Raw genomic sequence first — 26,754 nt, 5'->3', positions numbered from 1 at the left:
TCATAAAGCGTACAAAATGAAAGCTATGTATCTTCCTGACAGCCAAATATTTTGCATAAATTAAATATTTTTTGCTAAGAACCTTGAGCAGTCATTGTCTTTTGTTGTAATGAGGGTTGTTAATTAATTATTCCTCCTTTTTAATGCAAATTTACTCTACAAAATCATTAAGTTACAAGTCCACAACACTCAAGAATACATATGCCCACCAAGAGAGTGCTTGGACTTAAGAGCATCGGCTCAATTGAAGTTTCTGCAATTATTATTTTTTTTTAATTCTTTTATTTATTTATTTTTTGCGGCTGTCTCATGTCTAACTTATGACTGGCTCAAGCCCCAAGTCTGGCTCAAGCCTCATTCTTACGTTCAGCCCTTAGTGCTTACTTTAAGCTAAGAATGTAAGACTATGGTATGGTATGCAAATGAAAAGTCAAGAGTACATGCAATAGAAATGGGCCGTTGAGGAATGTGTGTTGATTGCATAGAGTGGACAGGATAAGGAGTAAATCTGATTCACGAAAGATCTTGTGTAGGAAAGTCTGCAGACACTATTGTTAAAGAGGGTGTGCTTACATGGTATAGTTATGTGGAGAGAATGGACATGTAGGGTGGTGAAAATGATATATCTGAGTGAGTCTGAAGGTGGGAGGAGGCATGGCATGCCACCAAGAAAGAAAGGTATATGAGTGAGTGTGTGAAAGCAAGGTTGAGAGTGATGAGTCTAGGGAGCTGACAGACCACCAAGCTGGTTGGAAGAATTTTGTACAGTCAAGTGTATGACAGTGGTGTGGCACCTCTGTTCTCTTCCAGTGAAGTAATAATTATTGGACTGCCTCCAGATGATAGGTGGCAAGAAGAGAGAGAGAGAGAGAGAGAGAGAGAGAGAGAGAGAGAGAGAGAGAGTACACTACATATATACAGTACAGTATATATGAGGTGCTACCCAAAAGTTCCGGTAATCTGAAAAGCAGGAGCCAACTGTTTGCAGTTTTGCCTTTTGCTGCTAGGAGGAGTCAGCAGCACCCTTTGTACATCACTGTAATCCCAGCCATGTCTGTGAGTGGGCATGTTGTTGAGCTACACTTATTGTTGTAACGTGGTGTGTAGGTGGTCTGACGGTTTTGCAATGGCAGACCAATGGCACAGCAATGTCAAGTCGATGTTGATTGTTTTCTTCGATATCCAAGGGACTGTTCACAAGGAATTTGTCCCACCCGGTCAATCTGTCAGCGGAAAGTTTTACTGTGAAGTTTTGCAGCATCTGAGGGAGAACATCTGCCATAAACATCCAGAACAGTAGCAGAACAGGGACTGGGTCCTGCATCATGACAACGCCCCCGCCCACACATCAATAGTTGTCCGGCAGTTCCTGGCTGCCACTAACACGGTAGTCATTTCCCACTCACCCTATTCGCCTGAATTTGCCCCCTGCGAATTATTCCTGTTTCCCAAGCTGAAGTTACGAGTGAAAGGGCATCGATTTGACTCGACTGAGGAGACTGAGACGGAATCGCAGGAGGTGCTCAAGACCATCACACCTGAAGCCTTCCAGGGATGCATGTACTCGTGGAAAAAATGCTGGGACCACTGTATACATGTCCAAGGGGACTAATTCGAAGGCGACAGTGAGAACTAGGAGGTAAGGTAACTTATATTCCTACAATATTTAAATTACTGAAACTTTTAGGTAGCACCACAAATATATATAATTATATACTGTATCCCTACGTGTCAAGTGGGGTTGGTGGAGGATTAGTGCCCCTCCCTGTAAAACAATTAACTCTAAGCCCTTGACCACCCCGTCTGGGATACATGGCGTCTGGCAATGAATGAATGAATATATACACACACACATATATACCCATCTTTCCTGTCACTTATTATTGTTTTTCTTTCCTTTACAGGTGGCTTTACATTGAGTGCCAAGTCAAATGGTTTCCTATAAGCCAAGAAACCATTTACAACGCTGGGAGGTAACCATATAACCAAACCATACGTGCTCCCTATGCGGCAACTAGTGGGTTGATGGAGGGTTAGTGCCCCTCCCCATAAAACAAATAACTCAAAGTCAAATGGCCACCCCTTACAGGACTATGGCGTCTGGCAAAAGATAAATAGCTATATTTGTTATATATATATACATACAGTACCCTCGCATCCAACACGGTAATATTGTCATGCATGGGTCACGTGTTGGACCAAAAACGTGTTGGACTAACAACAGAGCTTATGGGGAAAAATGAATTATGTCTGCAACCCTAGGAAAAGTCACCCTAAATACCTACCATATACCTATACATATATTGCTACTATTGTAATTATAATAAATGGTACTGTGCTATGAATGATAACTAACCTTTTAGGATAGTGTTGGTGGGCTTGCTGGGAATGGAAGGTGGTATCCAAGGCTGTAGGTAGTCCTACTGGGTCCCCGGAGGATGGCTGCTGGCGTCACTAGCGGGTAATGGCTGTTGCTCCTCCTCAACCTCCCTCATAAATCCTTCGAAATCACACCCAGAATCACTATCTTCGTCCACAGCCATGGAAGGTCCTGCTTCTGCCTGTCCTAGCACTCTGTAATCCTTGGCAAAGGGCATGCTTCTCACACTGTTGCCAGAGCCCCGTCTCGTGACTGTGGAAAGTGATCGCTGTCGCTGACTCGGTACGGAATAAGGAGAAGCAACTTTGTTTATAAACTGGTACACACGCCGATGAGAAGAGTTTCAAAACGATTGATATTTATTCTAAAATATTAATATGTATTCAGTGTCAGGCTAAATGTTCAATGCTGTAGTACAATACATTCTCTGTCGAGTCGCCTGGGTTTTGGTCACACTGTTTTGCCCGTCGTATCCTCGGCAGGAACCCATCCAGATGAATTCCAAATGCCCATGGTATCGTCGGCAATTTTACCATGTTACCGTTCTGATTTACCATCGTATCCTCAGCAAACCTGGTATGAAGTGCCGTGTGATAGCCTTCGGCTGCCAGGATCTTGTCTAAGTTTTTTATTATGGTCCTCACGTTGGCTTCATTCATGTCGTAGGCCTTGGCAATGTCAACTTTCCTCTCCCCTTTCTTCTTCCTCTCGATGCTTTCTAGCTTGGTGGCCTGAGGGAGGTGCCGATGCTTCTTGGGGTTCTCAGAAGGCTCCCTAGGCATCGTGAGCAGGGTAAAATGCAGTAACAAGGGCAGAAAATGCAGTAAGAAAAAAGCACCTTCCAATGCGAATTATGCGACTGAGTGACGCTGTGGCGAGAGAAATTTAAACAAAACATCACGTGACAGCAGAAGCGTTTTTAATTGGGCGGCATCACGATCACGTCACGATAGCGGGCGGGGAAGGCTACTTGATCAGAAGTTTTCATTGGCTATCATCATCATGGGAATGTCCAGTATGACTGTGTTGGACCGGGGATGATCATGCTAGAGGTGAACTCTGCGGATTTCGCCCACTTCTCGGAGCTCTGTGCGTGTTATGCTAACACACTCGTGTTGCAGTAATTAAATCGTATTAAATAATACTAATTATTTGCTCTCCATGCTGGACGTGAATCGTGCTGGACTAACGCGTGTTGGACGCGAGGGTACTGTATATATATATATATATATATATATATATATATATATATATATATGTTCGCTGTATATGAAAAAAAAGAGTGCTATACTGCATCAAAGCAAAACAATGTATACACATTTTGTGCAGCGCTTGATTTGTAAATGTAGGGAGCCCCCAAAGGCAACACAGCTTCATTTAACTGGTAACTCACCCCCTGCCCAGGAACAGGGTAGAAAAGTTACTCAAGGCTGGCCTGGTAAGGTGTTGAACTACCCCTGTGCTGTATTGTGTACTGTACTGTTGACAAGTGCTAACCCCCCAGTGCTGTTTCTCCCCATTGATGCCAACACATGGTGAGTACATTCAATAGTACACTATGCACAGTACTGCATTACTGTACTGTATCATTGCTGTACTGTTTTTAAATGCTTAGTTTTCATCTTTTCCTCATCGTAAAGTTTTTAGGATGGAGGGTTGAGACGGATAGAATCACATTATCCGGCTCAAAGTAGAATGTTGAGCCGGATATGCAATATCCGGCATTTCATGTTATTCTGCATAGGACTTGGCTGAATTACAATGGATAATTGAGTTTACTGTATATATCTTAATTACTCCTGAAGGAATCCTGTTGCCTGTGACAAACAGAATACAACTGTATACCTTTTTCACTTTAACTTGGCCAAAAACTGCTATCTCACCATCCAGATTGTTGACTTGTAGCAGTGTATCAGCACTAACACATGATGAAGTGGAAAGGATGTAGAGCCATAGCATCATCTTTTTCAGCACTGAGCTACAGGAGATAAACTACAAAAGGATGATACTCTGGCCAAGTTAAGGTAAAGAACCTTAGTGAAAGGGAGAATACAAAAGGAGTATTAGGAAAGGAACACTAATGCTGAAAAGGTGTAAATGCAGAATTAACATATTCTCTCCCTTTCAGAATTACTCACAGCCACAGAGTAGACATGAACATGTTCATACAGATGTTCACTTGGCCACAACATTTTCCGTAGTTTTTCTCCAGCACCAGAACGGCAGGTGAAGAGATATGCACGCACATACAGCAGCTGAGTTCGTAACAACTGTAAGTAGCACAGCTCTATTAAAATCATTAAAACTGCGACTGTTACATCAGAAACATATAAAGAGTAAAAAGTGACATCATATACTATTATGATGTATATATCATATACTGTTATGTGACAGAGTGACTTGGAGGCGTTTTGTCTGCGGCCACCCTTTGCGGGATTAGGGCGTCGGGCTATAGATAGATAGATAGATATACTATTATTCAACAAATACTGTATTCTCTTTAATTTTGTATTCACTAGTTCTGACTTAGATAATTTAACAAGTTTATGTTATGCAATACTGTAATACAAAAGCTGGTGGTTGGGTGAAGAAGCTAAAATGACACCCACCTGGCTCACTGGCCATCCCAGTACAGCTAACTGCCCAGTGCTCAGCCCTGATTGTAATTTAGGGGTATTCTGGTACAATACAGGTACACAGATGACAAAATGCACACCACACACACCTCCAAGACACCCCAAATATGCTGCAAACATACACCTCAGTGCTCTGCCCTACCCCTGTATCATATAAATGGCTATTCCAGCATGACACACGTATGTGGTCCGCACTCCGAGCACATATCAGACACATCACCAATACTTCCCACCCCTCAACAGAATATACAGTACAATCCCAATTATCCATTCTCCTGACAAGTGGAATTATCAGACGACCAGGAAAATTCATGGACTGGCAAATATATAAATAAAAATATAACTGCGTGCCACTTTGAACGCCCGTCCCTGCTCCACAGGATAGTCACGTGTCATGAGAAGCTGGGTGAAATCAGGTGATGTGAAGTGATGGCCTTCCTGGTCATGATCGTTTCCTAGTTAATCCTCTTCTCAGCCCTCCTCCGTCCATATTCCCCTTCCTCTAATTTAGTAACCCTCCATATCTACACAAATCACCAGTCAGGTTACCACCGTCAGTCAGTAAATAAGGACTTTTGCTGTTGTGGTGTCATGTTGCGATACTGATTTACACTGCATGATGCCTAAAGTGCGAACTAATCTTAAGCACACTGTGCTCACTCTGAAAGAGAAGCTGGAGAAATGCAAGTCTTGAAAATGATGACCATTTAAAGACACTGATAACAAAATTTAACATATGAAATTCCATGATTTATGATGTCAAGTCCCTGGGACCCAAGCTCAAGGAATTTTTTGTGAAAAGCAAGACAAATAAATCCATTGAAAAAATGCATACTCTTCACTGGCCGAAAATGTGTGGTACTGGTATGGTTTTTTACTAAACGAACTGACTCTACTCATGAGCTTCCAGTATCTTACAGTACATTGGAAACTCCATTCTGTTAAATTCTATTCATTATTCTATTCATAAAAACACAGAAAAATACTCTTAAGAAATAAATCTTGAGCATTTATTGTGAACTGATGATTTGGAAAGGAGTGTTATGCAGTAAAATTATCATGACTCCCTTGCTCACAGTTGTGTACAGTATATGACCGTGGCCCACCCATTTATTTCTCACCCAACCACCACCACCCACCCCTAACTTGCCACTCTGCTGTCTTGTAGGTAACATTATAAATTCGTACAAATTGAAAGCACAGTAATTCTGTCAAACAAAACAAATGCTTCATTTCTTTCGGCTAGATATTTAACCTTTCTGACAATGCGAATGCATTCTAAGATTGTCATATTAGAACACATTAGCAATGGCAAAAAAGATAAAATCTAGCTGATAGAAATGAAGTATTTGCTTTGTTTGACAAAATTATTATGCTTGCAATTTGTACGTATTTATATTACCTGCAAAACAGCTGAGTGGAGAGTGAGAGGTGGTGTGACAGCAGTCAGGTGAGGAATAAGTGGGTGGGTCATGGTCATATACAACCGTGAGCAAGAAGTCGTGATAATTCTCCTGTACAACACTTCTTTCCAAATCATAAGTTCACCAACAAATGTTTATTTTAGTTCATTTTTCTGTGTTTGAGGAATAGAGTATCTATCTATCTATCTATTGCCAGACGCTTCAATCCCGTTTGGGGTGGCCACAAACAAATCGCCCTGTTCCCCGCCATTTCACTGCCCTGCTCCCAACTCACCCCCCCCCCTCTCTCATATACCTCTCCACCCCATCCCTCCATCTCATCCTCGGCCTCCCCCTCCCTCTTCCCCCCTCCAGCTCAATCACATACACTCTCTTCGTCAGTCTTTCACCGTCCATCCTCTCCACATGGCCAAACTATCTCAGTGTGTTCATCATAACGCTTCCTATCACATCCACATCCACACCACAATGCTCCTTTATATCCTCATTCGTCAGCCTGTCTCTCCATGTGACTCCACAGGCTCCTCTTAAATAACTCATTTCCACTGCTCTCACTCTTGACTTGTGTCCTTCCAACAACGTCCAAGCTTCACTTCCATACGTTAGAGTTGGTATCACAATACTGTCATGTAGTAACTTTTTCACTTCCATGCTCACTTCCCTGTTTCTTATCACTGCTTTCAAAGAACTAGCAACCTTTCTTCCCTGCTGTACCCTTTCACGCACTTCACCCTCCAAACCTCCATCCTTACTCATCACACTACCCAAGTACTTAAACGTACTCACATTTTCCAATTCCTCACCATCCAACCTCGCTGTACATTCACTGACTTCACCTCTCTCAAAGACCATCACTTTACTCTTCCCTACATTCACCTTTAGATTCCATTTCTTACACACTCTCCCAAACTCATCCACCAAGCCTTGCAGCTCCCCTTCGTCTTCACTCAACAACACAGTATCATCTGCAAACAACAGTACAGGGAGTTTCCAAACACTATCCTCTCTCACCAGGGCCACTCCAACATCCACTACCCTACCTTGTACCTCTTTTATTACCCCATCCACGTACAGATTGAACAACCATGAAGACATGACACATCCCTGTTTCAACCTAACTTTGAAAGAGAAAAATTCACTTAGTTCACCATCCACACGCACTGCAGCCTTCGCACCATTGTACATACTCTTCACAGCATTCAACAACTTCCCATCTACTCCATATATTCTTAACACTTTCCACAATCCTTGTCTATCCACCCTGTCATATGCTTTCTCCAAATCCATGAAGGCCGCATACAACTTCCTTTCCCTTCTCTAGAAACTTTTCCACTAAAGATCTAAGAATGAATATCTGATCTACACAACCTATTCCCTTCCTACAGCCTCCCTGTTCTTCTCCAACTAATTTCTCTGTTCTTTCTCTAACTCTGTCAATAAGTATTCTACCATACACTTTTCCTATTATACTAAGAAGACAAATGCCCCTATGATTACCACACACTTCTTTTTCCCCTTTCCTTTGTACAAGGGAATAATTATACCTGACTTCCAATCCTCCGGGACTCTACCTTCCTCCCAGGCCAATCTGCACATCTTCCACATCCATTCTACTACTATCTCTCCCCCATGCTTCAGCATTTCACCACACACTCCATCAATTCCTGGGGCTTTCCCCGATTATACTTTCTTCATTGCTTCCACAACTTCTATCCTACTGATTTCTTCCTGTCTTCTCACCTCCCTCCTTCTCCCAGCCATTCCCCAGCCAACAACTAATATTTAACAAAATGGACTTACCATGTGCATTCTGCACTACTGCAAGACACTGCAATCATGTGAACGTCTATGGGGTGCACTAAGAGGTTGTTCTAAAGGAAAAATGTGTGGTCCTGGATAGGAGTGGTATGTATACTGCAATGATACAGCCTAAGTATAAGAGTAAACATCAGAGATACAGGAAAAACAGGTAACCGGGAAGGTAAATTCCCCAAGTTTCCTGGTTAATTGGGATTATACTGTATATCAGGCATATAAGTGAATTATTCCATTATATTAATAGCCAAATCATCTTGCTCCTGATCTTCAGCTTCAGATCATGATCATCATGATTACATTTTCCACTTGAAAATGGGATGAGGTAAGATTTAAACCCAGAGGAAGAGGAGAAAATGAAAGTGGGAGATTTATCAACAACATAGCCAATGAAATGGGCCACAAAGCATCCAGTCCTATTAAATACTGGAATCCTGGCTCCACTGCACAAGTCTTACCATCATCACATTTTTTTCTTTCTTTCCTGATGCATTTCATACAGAACTGCCAGGCAGTCTATCCACTGACTCTCCAGGTTAACATAGAGTGTCAAACTCCTGTTATGTGCTTCTCTGTATTTATTTCATCTAAACAACTTACTCTCCAGATAAAAATATAATGTCAAACCCTTATATGCATCTCTGTAATTACTTAATCCAAACAACTTATCATCCATTTAAAAGGGGGTGACAAACCCTCGTCAAATGCTTCCCTGTAGGTCAATCTATATATCCAACGTCTGACCTCATGATTCCGTAAGGGGTAGCCACAAACAAACTGCCTCCTTGTCACCGTGTCCCCTGCCATTTCACTGCCTTCCCCCCAGCTCACACACCCCTCTCACATACCTCTCCACTCCATCCCTCCATCTCGTCCTCGGTCTCCTCCCTCTTCCCCCTTCCACCTCACTCGCATACACTCTCCTCGTTAGTCTCTCGCTCCCCACATGGCCACACCACCTTAATGTATTTCTCCTAATGCTTTCTATCACATCCACATCCACACCACAAAGCTTTCACTTCCTCATTTGTCAGTCTGTCTCACCACATAACTCCACATGCTCCCCTCAGATAACTCATTTTCACTGCTCTCACTCTTGACTTGTGTCCTTCCAACAAGGTCCAAACTTCGTTTCCATATGTTATAGTAGGTATTACAGAACTATCATGATTAACTTTTTTATTTTCATGCTCACTTCCCCATTACTTATCACTGATTTCAATGAACCAGCAATCTTTCTTCCCTGCTGTACCCTTTCAAGCACTTCACCCTCTAAACTTCCATCCTTACTCATCACAGTACCTAAGTTCTTAAATGCACTCACATTATCCATTTCCTCACCATCCAAACTCACTGGTTGCATTTCTCTCGAAGACCATAACTTTACTCTTCCCTACATTCACCTTTAGATTCCATTTCTTACACACACTGCCAAACTCATTCACCAAGCCTTGCAGTTCCTCTCTGTCTTCACACATAAATACAGAATCATTGGCAAACAACAGAAAAGGAAGTTTCCAGATGCATGCCCTCTCTCATTAGGGCTACTCAAACATCCACTGCCCTAGTTTGTATCTCTTTTGTAATTCCATCCATATACAAATTCAACCATGAAGACATGACACACCCGTTTCAATCCAACATTCAGATAGAAAAATTCACTCAGTTCACCATCCACACACACTGAGCCTTAGCGCCCTCATACACACTCGTCACGGCATTCAACAGCTTCCCATTTACTCAATACATTCTTAATATTTTCCACATGCCTTGTCTATCCACTCTGTCATGTGCTACCTCCAAATTCATGAAGACCACATGTAATTTCCTTGCCTTCTCTTGAAACTTTTCCACTAAAGAGCTCAGGATGAATATCCTACAGTATTTATACAACCTCTTCCCTTCCCAAAACCTCCCTGCTTTTCTCCAACTAATTCCTCCATTATTTCCCTCACTCTGTCAATAAGTATCCTACCGTACACTTTTCCTATTACACTAAGACGACAAATGCCCCTATGATTACCACACACTTCTTTTACCCCTTTTCTTTTCTACAAGGGAATGATTATATCTGACTTCCATTCCTCTGGGACTCTACCTTTGTCCCAGGCCAAGCTCCACATCTTCCATTGTCCATTCTACTACTATCTCTCCACCGTGTTTCAGCATTTCACCACACACCCTATTAATTCCTGGGACTTCTTATTTTGACTTTCTTCACTGCTTCCACTACTTCCATCCTACTGATCTCTTCCTCTCTTCTCATCTCTCTCCTCCCAACCTTTCCCCAGGCACTTATACTTGCATTGCTTTCATTCTCTATGTTTAACAATTTCTTAAAGTGTTCCCTCCAACTACTCACTTTTTCTCCCTTCTCCATTAGCAATCAACCATTTTTATCTTTCACTCCCCTACTACCTCCTTTATCATCCTGTCTAACTCTCTTTACCCCCTTCCAGAGCATTTTCTTACATTCCCTCCACTTTACACTAAAATTCCTTCCAAATTCCCCAACCACTCTTTTCTTACTCACTCTTACTAATCTTTTCACATCCCTCTGCTTCTCTATACAGTACATAACTGTTTATTCCACCTCTTAACTTGCTCCATGTCTCTGCTTCCCATCCACTCACTACATACTGTCTTCTTTTGCACCACAGCTTGTCTCACTTCTTCACTCCATCACGCTGTTCCTTTCATCCCCCTTTCATCTTCTCTTCACCCCACATACCATCTCACATGTTGCATACATTTATTCTGTGAATATCTTGCACACACCTTCCACCTCCCTTTTCTCCTCCAAATCATATTTACCCAACTGCTCCTCCATTTCTCTCTTATAGTCTGCCTTTTTTTTTCATCCTCTTGTAACCTTTCTACCCTCTTTGTGGGGACTATTTCCTGCTGGCTTTCTTTCCCTCTATTTATCCATTGCATTTGCATCTTGATTTTCACCACCACCAAGTGGTCATCAGAAAGTCCACTCCTCCAACCTCTGTACGCTCTTGCATTCAGTACATACCTTCTCATTCACTTATCCATATACACATAATCAATCACTGCCTTCTGCTTCTTTAGTTCACAAACCACCCATCTCATCACTTGCCATGTATACCTGTGGATTATTTTGCATGGCTGTACCTAAAGAGGGTACTGGCTATCACCAACCCTTTCCCTGCACAAATGTCCGACATGGCACTACCATTCTCATCCACTTCTGCAGGCACACCCCACTCACCAACTACTGGATCCACCTCCACATTCCCTACTTCTCCATTCATATCTCCAATCAAAAACACTTCTCACTCCTTAATGTTTTCATGCATGCTTCCACATTTGCCCAGAACTCTTCCATCACTCTGCTCGCACAGTCCTCTGTTGGCGCACATAAACAAACACACAGTCGCCTACACTTGTATTCCTGCTTTCAATCTTACCCATGCAATACTGGAACCAACTGATCCATACCCTCTTATATTCTTCCATCACTTGCAAACAATACATATACCCTCCTTTGCCCTCTCCTTCTCACCTACTCCCCCACATGTACCCAGTCCATACTCCCACTCTCTTACACTCTCACCTCTCCATTAGGTCTCAGTCAATCTACAAATGTCCACTTTTGCATCCTCAAGCACCTGGACATTCTCTCTCTCTCTCTCTCTCTTTCATCTCATCATTCGCACCTCTCACATTCCACACAGGCATCTGCACCATGTCCTTTCTACGGTCCTTGGTTGTCAACTGTCAGTCACTCCTGGTCCGAGGCATTTTGTTTGTCTTTTTAGCTAGTTTAGTTAGTTGTACTTCATTCAAATAACTTGATATCTCACTAATTCCCTTGCCTCAACAATTTCCATACCTCATTTCTCCTCCACTAAGCAATCATATCCATCCACCTTCTTCTTAGACGACTATCAATCCTTCCACCTTCAAACTCAAACACATATGGGCATTTCATAACCTTATTTACACAGCCAGAATCTACAACAACAACAATACAGCATATCTAACCTGCATTTCTGCCAGATCTTCCACATGACAATACAGCTTTGGGTTGACAGTTCTCAGGTTAATGAGAGGACGGTTGAAGATGGCAGACAACCACTGAGCACTTGAGGAGCACACAGGATAAAGACTGAAGTCCCAGTTGTGAATAATGCGGGCTGGTATCAAGGCTCCTTCATCCACATGACACTCATAGCAATAGTACTTAGAATCATAACTACAGACTCTGAAATGAAACACAATAAAATAAACTCTTGTTATAATATGTACTTTATTACATTCTTGAATGGATAATTTGTAACTTTGCAAACATGACAGTGGTACTGAAAAGTATCATTAATTAATGGATCCTTCTTGTCTACAGCTGCTCAAATGGATGTGTCAAATATTGTAATAAACTGGTCAGAATCTGATCATGTTAAGCTACTGTACAGCAGACCCTCAATTTACATGTCTTCTGTGGTGGTACATGGTGATGACCATTATCCATTCATTTAATATAATGCTCTCTACTTTTGCCATCATCTTCATCATTCTTTTTCTGTGTCTGCTCTCCTTTTTTCACACTTCTCCCATCCCTCCTGTCACTTTTTATTATTTTCCTTTCTACTTCAGCTGTAAAGCCTAAAGGAGACCCAGTTTTTATCTATTTTCATTGTATGTGTGTAAAGAAAACTGTGAGTGGAGTGGCTAAGAGAAAAAAAAGCAATTGGTGCTATGAAGGCCATGATATGAACAAAACAACTGAGTAAAAAGGCTTCAAAAGATCTGCATGAAGCTGTGTTAGTGCCCACATTCACCTCATTAGTCAATGTTTAGTATGACAGATGGTCAAGGTTTGGCCCACCAAACTTCAAAATATGCCACAGCTACACCAATTACTGGACTGATTCTATGCAGGCTACCAAAATATTTATGCATGAACTTTTTCATGTGATACTCATAAAATTTACAGTATTTATGATGAATATTCCTAGTAGCTGCATATTTGCCTAAGTCTATCTAACTATCTATTGCCAGATGCCTTAATCCCTTATACAGGGTGGCCACAAACAAATTGCCTCCACGTCACCCTGTCCCCCACCATTTCATGGCCCTGCTCCCAATTCACACACCCCTCTCTCATATACCTCTCCATTCTATCCCTCCATCTCATCCTTGGCCTTCCCCTCCCTCTCTCCCCCTCCACCTCACTCACATACTCACTCCTCATCAGTCTCTCACTCTGCATCCTCTCCATATAGCCAAACCACCTCGGTGTGTTTTTCCTAATGCTTCCTATCACATCCACATCCACACCACAATGCTCATTCACATCCTCATTTGTCAGTCTCTCTCTCCATGTTACTCCACAGGCTCCTCTCATATAACTCATTTCCACTGCTCTCACTCTGGACTTGTGTCCCTCCAACGTCCCACCATCAAAATAAAGAAAATATCCAAGCTCTTTATGGCTAAAATACAACAAATATTGACCTGAAAATTTGCATTCCCCATACTTCACCACATCCACTTCAACATTATACCCCCAAAACTGGTCTTTGGAAAAAATAATAATACTGTATATTCATATTTTTAATCAGACATTAGTGGTAGGTGGGGGCGCCCACCATCCACTCACTCGATGTAGTGCTGCTCTCGGGTGTCTGTCCTTTCCTTTCCTCCTTCCTTCTTTCTTTCCTTCCTCTTCTGTCGTTCTTTACTTCATTCTTTCCTCGTCCTTCTGCCTCCAGGTGACTTTACACTCCCTCTTCTATCTTTCCTTCACTCTTTCCTCTTCCTTCTGCCTATGGGTGACTCTACACTGAGTGACAAGCCAAATGGTTTCCTGTACACCAAGAAACCATTTACCACACTGGGTGGTAACCATATAACCAACTTATGGCACCTGGTGGTTTAGTGAGTAGTGACGGCACTCCAGTTGGATTGGCCTGGTGAAGGTTTATATCCATGGGGTGGTTGGGGTGTACTGCTCACATAATGCCACTCAGGGATGAGTGATGCTGGTCACTCTCACCTTAAACGTCAGGACCAACTAGCCTTGCCCCGGGCTCCTACGCTCCTCATGGGGCAAAATAGGATTGGATGATGGATGGATGGATGAAAACACTGCAGCCACACAGCTAAATTCTATCTATCTATCTATTGCCAGATGCCTTAATCCCATGCGGGGTGGGCACAAACAAATCACCTCCATGTTGCCCTGTCCGTCGCCATTTCACTGCCCGGCTCCCGACTCACACTCCCCTCTCTCATATACCTCTCCATCCCATCCCTCCATCTCATCCATGGCCTCCCCCTCCCTCTCCCCCCCTCCACCTCACTCTCTTTGTCAGTCTCTCACCCTCAATCCTCTCCACATGGCCAAACCACCTCAGTGTGTTCCTCTTAACGCTTCCTATCACATCCACATCCACACCACAATGCTCCTTTATATCCTTATTTGTCAGCCTGTCTCTCCATGTGACTCCACAGGCTCCTCTTAAATAACTCATTTCCACTGCTCTCACTCTTGACTTGTGTCCTTCCAACAATGTCCAAGCTTCACTTCCATACGTCAGAGTTGGTATCAAAATACTGTCATGTAGTAACTTTATCACTTCCATGCCCACTTCCCTGTTTCTTATCACTGCTTTCAGGGAACCAGCAACCTTTCTTCCTTGTTGTACCCTTTCAAGCACTTCACCCTCCAAACTTCCATCCTCACTCATCACCCTCCCCAAGTACTTAAACGTACTCACATTTTCCATTTCCTCACCATCCAACCTCACTGTACATTCTCTAACTTCACCTAATACTCTACGTACATTCACCTTTAAATTCCATTTCTTACACACTCTCCCAAACAGCTAAATTATGGCATATAATAACCTTAAAACTGACACACTTTATCATATCCTCTATCATTTGAAAAGAGAAAGAAACAAATATGAATTATTATTATTATTATTTATTTATTTACAGGTTATCCCTTAATTCACGCGAAATTTTTCACGCGATTTCGGTTATCCACGAATTTTTCGTACAATAATTAAAACAAAATTATAGTATTCAAATAAGTAATTTCAATATACAAGAGAAATAAATAAAATATAAAAAATGCCTACCTGCTGCCTGTGTGCACACATATATTTGTGTGTGTGTGTGTATATGTGTGTGGGAGCCTGGGAGGTCGGTCTACCATGCACCACACAGTCAGTTTGAATCCAACGGTCGAACCATGCATGACTTGCAAATCGTTATTTGTGGCTTATTTTTCTGCCTTCCAGTAATTGCTTGCCTTGTCTGTCAACATGGGGCATAAGCGTAGTGCTAGTGATGCATGTGGTAACACACCAAAACTGACTTGTAAAGTGATGTTGCTGACAGAGAAAGTTAAAGTGTTGGACAAACTTCAGGGAGGAATGTCGGCGACAATTCTCCGTCAGGACGATTCCCCGTCATTTATTTACATACCAATTTATTTAGCAAGTACAGTACACTAGTTTTTTACTTATATGAGTTATAAAATCCCCCTGAAAATTAGTTATTAAAGTATTAATTAATCAATAATAAGTATATTAATAGAATGACGGGGAATTGTCCATGTTTTGACGGCGAATTGACTTGATGGTGAATTGTCTCAGAACCGTATGTTTGGGGTGAGTCAACTGTTCATACAATAAAGAAGGAGAACGTAGCATACGGGAGACAGTGAGGGCTAGTGCACCAGACTGCTAAAGTGTCTCCACCTACGCCTGTGAATTGTCTTGTAACCGCATGTTTGGGGTGAATGAGTCAACTGTTCATACAATAAAGAAGGCAGAATGTAGCATACGGGAGGCAGTGAGGGCTAGTGCACCAGACTGCTGAAGTGTCTCCACCTACGCCTGTGCTTGTCAGGTTTCAGTTTTAAATTTCTTACATTTTTGTTGTTTTTAATACTTTATGCTAGTTTATAAGGTGTATGTAGTGCATAAACAGTATTATTCAGATGTAATATACATATAGACATGCGTAATTATGTGCACACAAGGGCAGAACATATACGCAAATTTACCACATACGCGAATGGTCTGGGAACCTAACCCTCGCGTGAATTAAGGGCTTACCTGTATTTTATTTTTCATAGGATTGCACTTTGGATTTCCAATCTGTCACAGTTTAAGGTCTAACATATGGCTTTGAGACTGTGGTATGGCATCAGTCTTAAACATGAAGAAAAAAAAATGTACACATGACTGATCAGGGACATGTGTGAATTACTGTATGTTGGAAGCCATACGAAGCTCAGAGATAAACTGAAAGATGTGGAGTATGAATGTCTAAAGATTAAAGGGTGCAAAACAGTGCGTCTAAATGGTATCGTTATTTAACAAATATGGATCCATCTTAACCTGGAAGGCTTGGGGCATACGGTAAGAGGACCCAAAGACTGACTACCACAGTCCAGATCATTTAGGCCCTAGGAGATCATGACACGAAAACCTCTGAACACCTCTTGGATTCAAACTATGGCCAGCATATCTAAAATGGTGCTTTCGTTTCTTACTTTTTTTTTTCGTTTTTAAAGGCTCCAACATGCTTGCATGTGTCGGCCTTGGTCACCTAATGGCGGCTCTCCATGCTGCATGATCCATTGCAGCCTCCCTGTTCAGTCCCTTAACCCTAAGGTCACACTTAATGACCTCGTCCCACGTCTTCCTCGGTCTACCCCTCATAACCCCACCCCCAATATTAACACTTCTCACCTTCCTCACCCAACTATCATCCCCCATCCTCTCCACATGTCCAAACCACCTCAATCTACCTCTCCTCATCACAACACCAATACACTCCAGTCCCATCCTACCTCTCAACTCTTCCATTGTAAACCCAGCCCCTCCAGGCCTTGGACGCAGGGACGCACTGCACATCCACCTAATCATTGTCATTTCTGTACGTCTGAGCCGGCGAATGTCTTCCTCCTTCACTGCCCAGGTCTCACTGCAATACAGCATTACACTCCTAACACACGCTGCATACAAAGACCCCTTAGCACGTAGGGAGAGCCCCCTCAATGTCAGGAGAGGCAAGAGCTCCCTGAACTTCTTCCAACCACTTCTCACCCTAGCCACAGAGCTAGCTCCAGCCCCACCTCCAGCACACAACATGTCTCCTAAATAACAAAACTCTTCCACACACTCAAGAGATTCACCAGCAAGTTCAATTCTTTCACGTCTGACGATCTCCACCTGCTCACCCCCGGCACGCCGTACACATAAAATCAGCATTATCTCGCAGTCTACCTCTGATACCACTACATCTCTTATGCACCCATTTATCACACACACCGCACAAGATGGAATTACTTCCCACGCCCTTGTGGCAAACTGCACATGGCCACTCTCCCTCGTCTTTGACAGTACCGCCACCAACCCTAGATATCATCACTTTTGTTTTATCTGCATTTACCCTTAAACCCTTTTGCCCCATACCATCTCTCCACTTCCTAAACCTTTCCTCCGCCTCCCTTTCATTCTCTGCAATCAACACCAAATCATCAGCATACAACAACTCCCACGGGAGTCCGTTTCCTAAAGTCACGTGAAAGGGCTTCAAGTACCATGATAAACAACATGGGACTCAAGACTGACCCCTGATGCACACCAACATTCACGGAAAACTCATCACTCAAATCTCCATTCACTCTCACCTGGGTGTGAGCACCCACATACATGGCCATAACCACCCTAACCAGCCACTCCTCCAAGCCAAGCTTTCTCATTGCCCACTTCACCACCTCTCTAGGGACTCTGTCAAAGGCCTTTTCCAAATCAACAAAAACAAAATAAAGATCCCTTCTCCTACCAATATATTTTTCCTGAAGCTGTCGAACAATGAATATGGCATCAGTGGTCCCCCTACCTGGCATAAACCCAAACTGCATCTCATCAATATTCACTCTTTCTCTAATCATACCTTCTAAAACTCTCTCCATTACCTTCATTATCTGATCTAAAAGCTTTATACCTCTATAATTCCCTCTTTCCAGGGCATCACCCTTCCCTTTATACACATTTACAATTACACTCTTCAGCCAATCATCTGGGACAACACACTCATAAATAATCCTATTTATCAGGTCAGTGACTAAACTCACCCCTATATCGCCTGAGGCCTTCAACATTTCGGCAGTCAACCCAGACACACCTGCTGCCTTCCCCACCCTCATCCTGCCTATTGCCTCACTCACAGTAGCAGTATCAATCAAAGGCCAAGGGCCAGACACTGGATCTGCTGGCTCCAAACCTTCCCTGTCCCAGTCAAACTCCTCATTCAACAACCGGTTATAATGCTCTCTCCATGCATCTTTAATATCCTCACTGTTCACCACTACCCTTCCTTCATCATTCTTCACACACTGCTCACCTATGATATCCCGATTATCCCTCTTCACCTGACCTGCCACCCTAAATATATTTTTCCTTTCCCCATGATTGAGGTTATCAAGTAATTGTCTCTGTGACTCAGACTTTGCCCTGTATACCTCTCTCCTAGCCCTACGCTTGGCAGCCAAATATTCCTCTTTGCTACCACCCTTCTTCCATTCCCGGAAAAGCCTTCTTTTCTCCTTAATTGCAGCTTCTACACCCTCATCCCACCACCAAGTTACTTTTATGTCTTGGTGGTCCTCTTGTCCAGCCGCATGTTACATTAGTAACTCTCAAGAAATTGTTCTTGAGGGCTCTGTACTGTTCATTAACGCCTCTGTCTACAGCTCCCTGTTCAGCCACCACTCTCCTCAACTCGCTATAGAAGGCATCCCTTACTACTTGGTTTTTCAGCTTCCATATTTTCCTCCTAGGTACATAAGTCCTCTTTTTCATCATTTGTTCTTTAAGCATCATATCACAAATCAATAGTTTGTGCTGCTGCACACACTCCTCACTTCCTATAACTTTAACATCCCTCACTAACCTCCTATCGGCCCTCCTAACCAGAAAATAATCTATCTGACTGCTATTTCCCCCAGACTCATACGTAATTAACCTACTGTCTCTTTTCCTAAAATATGTGTTGCACACAATCATGTCCGTTGCCTCCCCAAACTCGAGTATCCTTTCCCCTTCTGCATTCCTTAGACCATATGCACATCCCCCATGCACTCCTTCATAACCTTGGGCTGCTTCACCTACATGACCATTTAAGTCCCCTCCCAAAATCACTATCTCATCATCCCGCATATCACCCACTACACGTATTAAATCATCCCAAAATCTATCTTTCTCTGATTCATCCAATCCAAAAATAAAAACTTTTAGGTTTCGTCCTGGCCTTCAGGGTCTGGTTCACCATGATTCACTCATTCAGCTACATCAAAACATATATTACATGAGGTATCTGGCTATGTAAAAGTATGTCTTCCATAGTAAGGAGTACTATCACACTCAGCTATACACAATCTCTCTCTCTCTCTACTGTGTATATATATATATATATATATATATATATATATATATATATATACAGTAAAATCTCAAATTTGGACAGTTTAGAATTCGATGAATCAAATTTCCATGCATTTTGGAGTGGTCTGCCTACCTTACTTTTCGATGCAAATTCGTGAATTTTGATGCTTTCAGGGCCAGACTCCAACCAAAACAACCAAATATAATATGTTTGATGCAAATCAATATGCTAGAAGTGAAGGAAAGTTAAAAGAAAAAATATGAACCTAACCTAATACTGTATGTAACATGTGCTCTCAGGGCCAGACTCCAACCAAAACAAGCAAAGATAATATTTTTGATGTGAACCAAAATGCTAGAAGTGAGGGAAAATTATAAGAAAAAGTGCGAGCCTAACCATGTGTGGTTGTATGTATTTTCTTTGTGTTTTTGTCGCAACTTACCTGTTTCAAAATGGCAAGCAAGAGTGGCTCTTTGGGCAGCAGTGGTAATGTACAAGAGCAGCCTGGCACCTCTAAATCTTTGCATCCAAAGGAGAAATGGCAATACAGGAAAGGGCAGAAATACACCAAGTATACACTTGCTGACAGTATGGCAATACAATGCAGAACTGCAGTTACTTAACCACAATTATAGTACATAAAGTTTACAGAGGGTGTGGGCAAAAAATCATGTATTTTAGGTAGTAAGGTTTAGGATTGTGGTAGGTGGTGGCGACCATCATTCACTCACTTGATGTAGTGCTGCCTACTTCTTCATTAGCCTTTATCATTGTTTTTCTGTGCCTACCCTCCTCTCTTCCTATTTCTCCCATCTTTCCTGTCACTTCTTATTGCTTTTCTTTCTTTTACAGGTGGCTTTACATTGAGTGACAAGCCAAATGGTTTCCTGTAAGTCAAGAAACCATTTACAACACTGGGTGGTAACCATATAACCAAACCATACGTGCTCCCAACATGTCAACAAGTGGGTTGGTGAAGGGTTAGTGCCCCTCCCCGTAAAACAGATAACTCAAAGTCACGTGGCCACCCCTTATGGGATTATGGCGTCTGGCAATAGATAGATAGACAGATAGGTTTGGAGGCCCCGAACCCAAACTAATTTTTCCCATAAGAAGTTCAATTTAAATTTCGATGATCTGAATTTCACTGTGATTTTTAGGTACATATGTCCATCGAAATTTGAAATTTCACTGTATGTATGTATATACTGTGTGTGTATATATATACTGTATATATATATATATATATATATGTATGTATGTATGTATGTATACAGGCAGACCTTGAGATATGATACCCCTAGATGCGATACGCCGGCTTAGCAATGGGGGTAGAAATACCACCCTATCCCTTCTAACGAAGGCCAAACCCCAGTTTAACGATGGGTTTTGATTTTTCTTACCAATTTTGATGATATTTTAGACTAAAATTGTGTTTAGGTTGATTTATAAACTGCTTTTTGACTTCAGTTAGTGTTTTAGCCACAGGTGGGGTGAACATTGTCATTTTGGGGTACAGTTTACTAAGCTTGATTTTTTCCAGATTTCCAATTGACGATATTCAGATCATATTTGTTGGTTTAGGTGAGTTATTTACAGGTGTTGGGCTTAGCTTAGCTTCCTCGACTGCTGTTAGGTGGTAGGTGGTGGCGACCATCATCCACTCACTTGATGTAGTGCTGCCTACATCTTCCTTAGCCTTTATCATTCTTTATCTCTGCTTGCCCTCCTCTCTTCCTGTTTCTCCCATCTTTCCTGTCACTTCTTATTGCTTTTCTTTCCTTTACAAGTGGTTTTACATTGAGTGACAAGCCAAATGGTTTCCTGTAAGCTAAGAAACCATTTACAACGCTGGGTGGTAACCACATAACCAAACCATATGTGCTCCCTACGTGTCAACAAGTGGGTTGGTGGAGGGTTAGTGCCCCTCCCCATAAAACAAATAAAGTCAAATGGCTACCCCTTACGGGATTATGGCATCTGGCAATAGATAGATAGAATTAGACAAACAGCTGTTAGGCTATTCTGATTGCCTTTAAACCTGTTTTTGGGCTCTTCTGGGTGGGTTTTGGACCTGGTTTGGGGGGAAACCCAACGCTAGTAAACGGTCCACATTGAAATATGTTAAAAGTACCCCGATATACGATACCTCGCATAACGATGGGGTTTTACCTAAACAATTAGATTGTTAAACCAGGATATTCCTGTATATATATATATATATATATATATATATATATATATATATATATATATATATATATATATATACAGTAATCCCTCCAATATCCGGATCAATAAAGCCATAGGCAGGTCCGGATAGTGGTCCTGTCCGGATATTGGGCCCCAGCTTATGGACTTGTACTTATGGACCCTAACTCTGAAAAACACCTATACAACTCCCTCTGCACATGCATTGCACCTATTTAAGACCCAAATCACACCAATAAGGGACATAAAAGACTGAAATAAATGCAAAAGAACCATAAAATGAGGTTTTAGAGGTGAGTTTATACAATATTAAACATTCTGGGTACTTACAAGTCCCTTGCTCCTGGACTGGTTTGAACTGCCAGTTTGCAGTCCACAGTTAATCCTCTGCACTGTAAATTCTAATTTGTTAACACTGCACAACACTGTAAATTCCTCTGTGTTCTAGTGGCAAGGTATTGCAGTTTATTCACTGTTTATTCACAAAAAACAAGCACATGTGGCTTGCACTGTTATGAGTATCTGCTCTCCATCGGAGTTAAGCTGTGACTGTTGATGTTGGTGGGGTAACAGAGTTGCCAGATCGCAACAGCCACATTACCAATCTCCTCAACTTTCATTGTCAAATATAACTTTTCATTACCAAATTCGTATAGCTAGCATATATTCTTCACTAATTATATATACAAGTGGAAATACATGTAATCACTCTCCTTATAACCAACACCATGTTGATTATTTTCACACTATGTAGGGTAGCAGATTAATCAGAGAGAGCAAACAATCCACCATCTCCATCCTGTGTATCCTCATACATGTGAAAAATCCATTTGGTAATGCATTATTCTAATGCATTACCAAACGAATTTTTCATTACCAAATTGGCCCACACTTGGTAATGAAAAATACCAAATGGCAACCTGACAGGGGAGGGGGGAAGGGGAGGAAGGAAGGGGTGAAGGGACCATGGTGTAACAGCTGTTCGGCGCCAGGCGGGAATTTCAAATTATGGGAGGGAAAAAATTCAGATTTTTTTTTAATTTTTTGCGGTTTTTGGCCCATTTTGGGAATATTGGATCCCAGAAGGATAATGTCCGGTTAGTGGGGATGTTCGGATATTGGGCGTTCGGATATTAGAGGGATTACTGTATATATATATATATATATATATATATATATATATATATATATATATACACACTCAAACCTCGATTTAAGGGATTTTGGGTTTCAGGGACTTTATATTCTATCTGACAAATGGACAAGACCATTTAAAAGTGATATGTAATGTCTAGGTTATACACATTAATATGTTTCTTTATATAGTACCTGTAAAATAATATTCATAATCATATAAATAAGTATGAAAAGTGAAACAATCACTGCATTTCATAATAAGATTGTCTTTATACAGTATGTGGTAAAACAAAGGACATTTTCAAGTAAGGGACAAGTTGATTCCCCATTTAGTCCCTTAAACCGAGGTTTGAGAATATACACACACATATATATATATATATATATATATATATATATATATATACATACAGGTAAGCCCATAATTCACGCAAGGGTTACATTCCCAGACCATTCGTGTATATGTTCTGCCCTTGTGTGCACATAATTACGCATGTCTACTAAGTATATTACATCTGAATAATACTGTTTATGCACTACATACACCGTATAAACTAGCATAAAGTATGAAAAACAACAAAAATGTAAGAAATTTAACACTGAAACCTGACAAGCACAGGCGTAGATGGACACACTGCAGCAGTCTGGTGCACAAGCCCTCACTGCCTCCCATATGCTACATTCTGCCTTCTTTATTGTCCAAACAGTTGACTCATTCACCCTAAACACACAGTTCCAAGCCAGTTCACAGGAGTAGGTGGAAACACTTCAGCACATTCTGGTGCACTAGCCCTCACTGCCTCCCGTATGCTACGTTCTGCCTTCTTAATTGTAAGAACAGTTGACTCACCCCAAAAACACGGTTCCAAGACAATTTACCACGAAGTCAATTCACCATCAAAACATGGACGATTTCCTGTCATTCTATAAATATACTTATTATTGATTAATCAATACTTTAATAACTAATTTTCAGGGTGATTTTATAACTCATATAAGTAAAAAACTAGTGTACTGTACTTGCTAAATAAATTGGTATGTAAATAAATGACGGGGAATCGTCCTGACGGAGAATTGTCGCCGAAATTCCTCCCTTAAGTTTGTCCAACACTTTAACTTTCTCTGTCAGCAACATCACTTTACTAATCCGTTTTGGTGTGTTACCAAACGCATCACTAGCACTACGCTTAGACCCCATGTTGGCAGACAAGACAAGCAATCACTGGAAGGCAGAAAAATAAGCCACAAATAATGATTCGTGAGTCACGCATGGTTTGACCGTCGGATTCAAACTGACTGTGTGGTGCATGGTAGTTTTTGGAAGATCGACCTCCCCCCCCCCCCACACACACACACACATATGTGTGCACACGGGCAGCAGGTAGGCATTTTTATATTCTATTTATTTCTCTTGTATATTAAAATTATTTATTTGAATACTATAATTTTGTTTTAATTATTGTACAAAAAATTCGTGGATAACCGAAATCGCGTGAAAAAAGTTCGCGTGAATTAAGGGCTTACCTGTATATATATATATATATATTGGGTGTGCTAAGCCGACTTCGCTCTTTCTTTATCCCTGCACAATTGTTGACTCTATACAGGGGTTTTATCCGCCCCTGTGTGGAGTACAACTCTCATGTGTGGGGAGGCTCCCCACATACAGCTCTTCTCAATAGAATGGAGTCAAAGACTTTCCGTCTCATTAACTCTCCTCCTCTTACTGACTCCCTTCAACCTCTGTCTCTTCGCTGCACTGTTGCATCTTTATCTCTTTTCTGTCGCTACTTTAATGGTCACTGCTCCTCTGAACTGTCTGCTTGCATTCCTCCACCTCTACGATGGGTGCGTAGCACCCGTCTGGCAGCAAACTCTCATCCCTTTTCTGTCCAACTCTCTAATGCAAGAGTTAACCGTTACTCCCAGTCTTTCATTTATGCAACAGGTCAGCTCTGGAACTGTCTCCCTCTGTCTGTATTTCCTGCTGCCTATGATCTCCAGTCTTTCAAACGCAATGTGTCCAGGCATCTCAAAATGATCGGATCTTGAATTTGGCTCTCTGTTGTATTTTGTTTTTCTCTTGGAGGGAACTGTTACTGCGAGCTCATGGCCTTTGGTTCCTTCTTCCTCACATAATATATATATATATATATATATATATATATATATATACACATAAAATCCCTCTAATATCCGAACGCCCAATATCTGAACATCCCCACTAACCGGACATAATCGTCCTGGGATCCAATATTCCCAAAATGGGCCAAAAACAGCAAAAAATTAGAAAAAAAAAATGCAAAATTAGAAAAAATCTGACTTTTTTCCCTCCTGCAATTTGAAATTCCCGCCTGGCGCCGAACAGCTGTTACACCATGGTCCCTTCACCCCTTCCTTCCTCACCCTCCCCCCTCCCCTGTCAGGGTTGCCATTTGGTATTTTTCATTACCAAGTATGGGGCAATTTGGTAATGAAAAATTTGTTTGGTAATGAATCAGAATAATGCATTACCAAATGGATTTTTCACATGTATGAGGATACACAGGATGGAGATGGTGGATTGTTTGCTCTCTCTGATTAATCTGCTACCCTACATAGTGTGAAAATAATCAACATGGTGTTAATTATAAGGAGAGTGATTACATGTATTTCCACTTGTATATATAATTAGTGAAGAATAAATGCTAGCTTTACGAATTTGGTAATGAAAAGTTAAATTTGGTAATGAAAGTTGAGGAGATTGGTAATGTGGCCGTTGCGATCTGGCAACTCATTTACCCCGCCATCATCAACAGTCACAGTCTAATTCTGATCGAGAGCAGATGCTCATAGCAGTGCAAGCCACAGGTGGTTGTTTTTTGTGAATAAACAGTGAATAAACTGCAATACCTCGCCACTAGAACACCAGGAATTTACAGTGTTGTGCAGTGTTAACAAATTAGAATTTACAGTGCAGAGGATTAACTGTGGACTGCAAACTGGTGGTTCAAACCAGTCCAGGAGCAAGGGACTTGTAAGTACCCAGAATGTTTAATATTGTATAAACTCACCTCTAAAACCTCATTTTATGGTTCTTTTGCATTTATTGCAGTCTTTTATGTCCCTTATTGGTGTGATTTGGGTCTTAAATAGGTGCAATGCATGTCCAGAGGGAGTTGCATAGGTGTTTTTCTGAGTTAGGGTCCACAAGTACAAGTCCATAAGCTGGGACCCAATATCCGGACAGGACCACTATCCGGACCTGCCTATGGCTCTATTATGTCGGATATTGGAGGGATTACTGTATGTATATATATATATATATATATATATATATATATATATATATATATAGTACAAGTCCCATTATTCGGCATCTATGGGACCAGGATGATGCCAAGAAATTAGATTTGCCGAATAATCAAAAACCTACCCACACAGTACCTTAAATATATTGGTGAACACTCATCACCACTTATGGTACGGTATTACAACTATATTTGGAGAGAGTACTGTATACTGTACAATACTGCAATCAATACAGTACTATACCTGAATGTGAAATATATATATATATATATATATATATATATATATATATATATATACACAAGGGTAATGACACAGTAGGCCTACAAGTCAGATACCACTTCCTGGATGGCCGAAATGATACGGAATATTACCTACCAGCTCAGTACATCACTTGTATTGGTGAACTCATCACTACTTA

The 26,754-nt window shown here is 41.4% G+C and overlaps 1 protein-coding gene across 1 annotated transcript in view; it reads right to left on the bottom strand.

Moving 5' to 3' along the window:
* Positions 1 to 26,754, bottom strand: part of Plekhm1 (Pleckstrin homology and RUN domain containing M1) — a 218,215-nt gene that overhangs the window by 22,981 nt on the left and 168,480 nt on the right. Inside the window, exons 7-8 of the mRNA XM_080275296.1 lie at positions 12,270 to 12,489; positions 4,519 to 4,650 (exon numbers count right to left, since the gene is read on the bottom strand). Coding sequence (XP_080131422.1) covers positions 4,519 to 4,650; positions 12,270 to 12,489 — 352 coding nt within the window. The remainder of the gene's footprint in view (positions 1 to 4,518; positions 4,651 to 12,269; positions 12,490 to 26,754) is intronic.

This window comes from Coenobita brevimanus, chromosome 61 (genome assembly GCF_032717465.1).
Source record: "Coenobita brevimanus isolate Jiangsu-jjx chromosome 61, ASM3271746v2, whole genome shotgun sequence".
NCBI lineage: Eukaryota > Metazoa > Arthropoda > Malacostraca > Decapoda > Coenobitidae > Coenobita > Coenobita brevimanus.
This window is presented reverse-complemented; position numbering and strand designations above follow the sequence as displayed.